Source organism: Berghia stephanieae, chromosome 9, assembly GCF_034508935.2.
Source record: "Berghia stephanieae isolate SIO BIC M18660-M18661 chromosome 9, UCSD_Bste_1.3, whole genome shotgun sequence".
NCBI classification, from domain to species: domain Eukaryota; kingdom Metazoa; phylum Mollusca; class Gastropoda; order Nudibranchia; family Aeolidiidae; genus Berghia; species Berghia stephanieae.
Window position 1 is genome coordinate 11,041,915 of NC_088368.1, and position 5,870 is coordinate 11,047,784.

Here is a 5,870-nt window from a genome sequence, read left to right on the forward strand (position 1 = left end):
AGAGAAGCTCTTTTCGATAGGGTAGCGTCTTAACCAAAGGGTTTCATGCAATTGCCGTTTCATATTATTCAACCAGCTCCATGGGCCTAATGTCTTTGAAGGACAATTTAGTTAACAGTTAAGCTATGCTTGAAACGACGCAAGAAAACAACAACAACAACAACAACAGCAACGACAACAACAACAACAACAGATGATGCAGGAGGGTTGAAATTGTAGCAAGAATGTGGAAAGATGTAGAAGTCATTTTTTAATGGACGCCGAAGGCCGTCTGTAGTAGGGTAGTCAAATTTAAACTCTCAAAAGTTTCAATATGATGATAATAATAATAATAATAATAATAATAATAATAATAATAATAATAATAATAATAATAATAATAATAATAATAATTAATAATAATAATATAGTATAATATAATAATAATAATAATAATAATAATAAATAATAATAATAAATAATAATAATAATAATAATAATAACAACAACAACAATAATAAGTTGAACAAACCAGAGTTTTTAATTTATTCATTCTAAATACTCTATTTCCATTTCTGCATGCATATTTAATGATTACATCTGGAACTTTTATATACAAGGACATTTCGATTCTCACAACCACAGCTTTACAAACATGTTATATAAATAGAATTCTATTTACACATCTATATCACGTTATATCTACTGAATGGGCTTAAACGCTTTACAAAGGGTCCTTAGCCAACAGTAACACATATTTCTATTCTACTTATGTTCTTTTTTATCCATCAAATTTTAAGTGTAATTTATTATTCCGCTCAATTTGGCACTCGCTTCATTTTGTTTCCATTCCAATATTTTTATAGAGAAGAAGGGTTTTGAGCCCAAAACGTTCCGTGTTTGGTATTTTGTTATTTCTTGAAGGTGTTCTATTCATTTTTGTTTATCACTTTTTACAGTCCACAGCTTCTAGGAGCTTAGCATCGTCACTTCAACTCAGGGCTTATAATCTTTCCCAAGGAAACGAAAAAGAAAGTGTGTGAGGCGGAGCTTGAACCGGGGAACAGTGCGATGCTTTCACTACTCACCAATGACACCCTTCAAAATAGTGATACCATCATCAAAAGACAACATACAGTGCAACCTCTGGATAACGACACCCCTGAATAACGACATAACGACAACTTCTGGATAACGACACCCCTGAATAACGACAACATCTGGATAACGACAACAACTGGATAACGACACCCCTGAATAACGACAACATCTGGATAACGACAACCTCTGGATAACGACACCCCTGAATAACGACAACCTCTGGATAACGACACCCCTGAATAACGACAACCTCTGAATAACGACACCCCTGAATAACGACAACAACTGGATAACGACAACAACTGGATAACGACACCACTGAATAATGACAACCTCTGAATAACGACACCCCTGAATAACGACAACCTCTGGATAACGACACCCCTGAATAACGACAACCTCTGGATAACGACACCCCTGAATAACGACAACCTCTGGATAACGACACCCCTGAATAACGACAACCTCTGGATAACGACACCACTGAATAACGACAACAACTGGATAACGACACCCCTGAATAACGACAACATCTGGATAACGACACCCCTGAATAACGACGACCTCTGGATAACGACACCCCTGAATAACGACAACCTCTGGATAACGACAACATCTGGATATGGATAACGACAACAACTGGATAACGACACCCCTGAATAACGACAACCTCTGGATAACGACACCCCTGAATAACGACAACATCTGGATAACGACAACCTCTGGATAACAACACCACTGAATAACGACAACCTCTGAATAACGACAACCTCTGGAACGACAACCTCTGGATAACGACAACCTCTGGATAGCGACATAGACCTCTGGTCCCGATTTTTTTGCTATATGTTATTAGTAATAAAAAGACCCAAAATAACGACATACATTTTAGTAAAACTCCTGTTTAGCGACATCGATATAACAATAATCGGCAGTTCATGCCTATGTTTAATACCCAAACATCGTCATCTCAAACGCCTTTTTCCCCTCCCAAAGAGATGCTTTGTTACCGACCAGTATCATCTATTACCGACCAATCAGAACACATGTTTACCACACTGTGTGGAATCTGCACTTGCTCACAGCAAAGAAGTTGATCAGTGGATGGCACTCTCGGGGGTCCATTAACCGTCCATGATAGCTACCTGTCTGAGGTCAGTTGAGGTTAGCTGATATCAGGCAATGCCGTGTCCAGTGGGGGCAATGAAGGATATTTATGGTCTTATACGTAATATATTGGAATCGCCGGGAAAGCAGTAACAGCCTCTTTCACTTTATTATTTTCATTTGAAACATCGGTTGTCACGCTAAACATCAGTCCACATTTGATCTCATTGTGATTCATATCTAGTTTTTGCTTGTTTGTTGTTGGGAGGGGGGGGGGGGGTGTGTGTTTTTGTTGGGGTTTTTTTTATACCGCAAGATTTAGGTCTACTAATTTTTAAGTGCTTGTAAATTCTGGTGGACTTATAAAGTATCTCGATATTCAAATATCATCAGCAGTATCGTATGGATTTCATTTTAATTCAAATCTAAACTAGATGTGTGCACCTATGTTCTCGTGGGAATTTATCATATTGGAAATTTATTTTCTTGCTTTATTCTTGGTAAGTCTTTTTAAATGGCGTTCAAGTACTGACTATGATCAAAACAAAGACAATACACATTTGAAAGTGAAATCGAAACTGGTATAGATGGAATGAAGTTGACATCACTCAGGTACATATAGTTATGTGTGTTTGTCCATTATTTTTGAGGATGGCAATGTTGTGATTTTCTTAGCCAAGCACATAGCATCCATACTATTTGTAAACAGGAGAAATACTCGTTCACATTCAAACGTTTTTGGACGTGTCCTCTCTCAAGCACTGGACCTCGCATCTCACTGTTAGGTATTCATGGGTCTCACCCCACCCCCTTTTCCCGCCATCTGGAAAACCCCGGAATAAATAACGACACCCCTGGATAACGACATCATTTTCCGGTCCCGGGCAGTGTCGTTATCCAGGGGTTGCACTGTATTAATCATCATCATAAAATCAACATCATCAAAAGATAAAAATCCAATCATACAAATGTTTTGTACAAACCAATTCCATGTTAAAACACAGAAAATACATCAAGTAAATTGGAATGTTGATATAACACGTAATTTTATCTCCTCTAGAAGAAGAGGTTACTGTAGAGAAATGACAACTATGCATGTCGACCAAACTGATTCCTTTGTAATGAAATGGGACGGGGTTTTGTCTGATATAGCGTCATATTTTTATAACAACTATTCATGACTATAGGAGTCTATGGTGGGGGAGATTTATCATGACAATACAATGGACGGGGTTTTATTGTCTGATATAGCGTCATATTTTTATAACGTCTATTCATGACTATAGGAGTCTATGGTGGGAGATTTGTCATGACAATACAATGGACGGGGTTTTATTGTCTGATATAGCGTCGTATTTTTATAACAACTATTCATGACTATGGGAGTCTATGGTGGGGGAGATTTGTCATGACAATACAATGGACGGGGTTTTATTGTCTGATATAGCGTCATATTTTTATAACGTCTATTCATGACTATAGGAGTCTATGGTGGGGAGATTTGTCATGATAATACAATGGACGGGGTTTTATTGTCTGATATAGCGTCATATTTTTATAACAACTATTCATGACTATGGGAGTCTATGGTGGGGGAGATTTGTCATGACAATACAATGGACGGGGTTTTATTGTCTGATATAGCGTCATATTTTTATAACAACTATTCATGACTATGGGAGTCTATGGTGGGGGAGATTTGTCATGACAACACAATGGACAGTCTGATATAGTGTCATATTTTTATAACAACTATTCATGACTATGGGAGTCTATGGTGGGGGAGATTTGTCATGACAATACAATGGACAGTCTGATATAGCGTCATATTTTTATAACAACTATTCATGACTATAGGAGTCTATGGTGGGGAGATTTGTCATGACAATACAATGGACAGGGTTTTATTGTCTGATATAGTGTCATATTTTTATAACAACTATTACTATTATTGTTATAATAATAATAATAATAATAATAATAATAATAATAATAATAATAATAATAATAATAATAATTATTATTATTATTATTATTATTATAGTGTAGTAGTAGTAGTAGTAGTAGTAGTAGTATAGTAGTAGTAGTTAGTGTAGTAGTAGTGTGTAGTAGTAGTAGTAGTAGTAGTAGTAGTAGTAGTAGTAGTAGTAGTAGTAGTAGTAGTAGTAGTAGTAGTAGTAGTAGTAGTAGTAGTAGTAGTAGTAGTAGTAGTAGTAGTAGTAGTAGTAGTAGTAGTAGTAGTAGTAGTAGTAAGTAGTAAGTAGTAGTATGTAGTAGTAGTAGTAGTAGTAGTAGTAGTAGTAGTAGTGGTGTAGTAGTAGTAGTAGTAGTAGTAGTAGTAGTAGTAGTAGTAGTAGTAGTAGTAGTAGTAGTAGTAGTAGTAGTAGTGATTATGAATAACACTATTACTGGTAAAATCGTGTTCCCTGACTTCTTCTTCTAGGTTCCATGCCTGGTCCAGGCTTCGGATACTGCATGAATTATCTCTCTCCATTCCTCCCTGTCTCTTGCTTTTTCAAACAGCTCTTGGATTGTTTGGTGAAGCCCATCAGTTGGTCTATGAGTGTTTTTCTTTGTCTCCCCCGGGCGCGTTTACCAGGTATTTTTCCACAACTTGTCAGGTATTCATTCCTATCTTTCCTTACTAAGTGTCCGAAAAAGGATAGTTGTCGATCCGCTATTAAGGGCATTAGTTTCCTTTGTTGGTATGTTTGTTTTAGCACTTCTTCGTTCGTTTTGTGTGCAGTATACGATATTCTCTGCATCCTTCTCAAGCACCACATTTCACTTTTGAAATGTGGTTCCCTGACTACTGCCTTTATATTTATCACGTCTCTGACTCCTGTCATATTTGTTTCGTCTCTTCCTCATGGCTGACAACATGCATGACCAATAAACTATCACAGTTCTAGTTCAAATACAGATTTAAAAAAAACCCTTATAGAATCTATGAAAACCAACTATTGGTCTCTTTACAAACATTCATGGCTCTATAAAGATAGAAAGAAAACTTTTGGCCAGAATTTATATTCATCCATAGACAATGGGATGTAACTTCTCTTTCTCCTCCCCCCTCCACCCCCCCACCCCCTCTGTCTCTCTTTCCGTCTCTCTCTCTCTCTCTCTCTTTCTCTGTGCCCTCTCTCCGGCTCTCTCTCTTTCTCTGTGCCCTCTCTCCGACTCTCTCTCTCTTTCTTCTCTCTCTTCTGCCTCTCTCTCTCTTCTCTCTGTCCCTCCTCCGGCCCTCTCTCTCTCTCCGTCTCTTCTCTGTTCTCTCTTCTCTCCCCTCTCCTGCTCTTTCTCTTTCTCTGTGTCCTCTCTCCATCTCTGTCTCTCTCTCCATCTCTTCTCCTCTCTCTCTTTTCTCTCTACTTTCTCTCTCTCTCTTTTCTCTCTCTGTTCTCTCTCTCTCTCTCTCCTTCCTCTTCTCTTTTCTCTCTCTCTCGCTATTTCTCCGTCTTACTCTCTCTCTCTCTCTCTCTGTGTGTATTTCTCTCTCCGTCTTTCTCTCTTTTTATCTCTGTCTCCCTCTCCGTCTCTCATCTCTCTCCACTCCATTTCTGTCTATGTTTCTTTTTGTCTCTCCGTATTTCTTTCTCTTTCTCTCCCTCTCTCTCTCTCTCTCCGTTTTTCTTTATCTTTCTCTCCCTCTCTCTCTGTTTCTCTCTTTCCATCATTCTTAC

The 5,870-nt window shown here is 37.8% G+C and overlaps 2 protein-coding genes across 51 annotated transcripts in view; both read right to left on the minus strand.

Annotated features, from left to right (window-relative positions):
• Positions 1–501: 501 nt before the first annotated feature.
• LOC144979673 (uncharacterized) overlaps positions 502–5,870 on the minus strand; it is a 19,041-nt gene continuing 13,672 nt past the window's right edge. For 14 of the 50 annotated variants that reach the window (XM_078926568.1, XM_078926564.1, XM_078926561.1 and 11 more), the window contains one exon: positions 502–1,882. In XM_078926568.1, the coding sequence (XP_078782694.1) occupies positions 1,060–1,882 (823 nt within the window). In that variant the 3' untranslated portion in view covers positions 502–1,059. The remainder of the gene's footprint in view (positions 1,883–5,870) is intronic. The other 36 variants (XM_078926565.1, XM_078926553.1, XM_078926567.1 and 33 more) reach the window with 26 other exon arrangements.
• Positions 5,624–5,870, minus strand: part of LOC144979672 (uncharacterized) — a 9,387-nt gene continuing 9,140 nt past the window's right edge. The window contains exon 3 of the mRNA XM_078926521.1: positions 5,624–5,870. This exon is cut by the window's right edge and continues 854 nt beyond it. The gene's annotated coding sequence lies outside the window, so the exon portion shown is untranslated.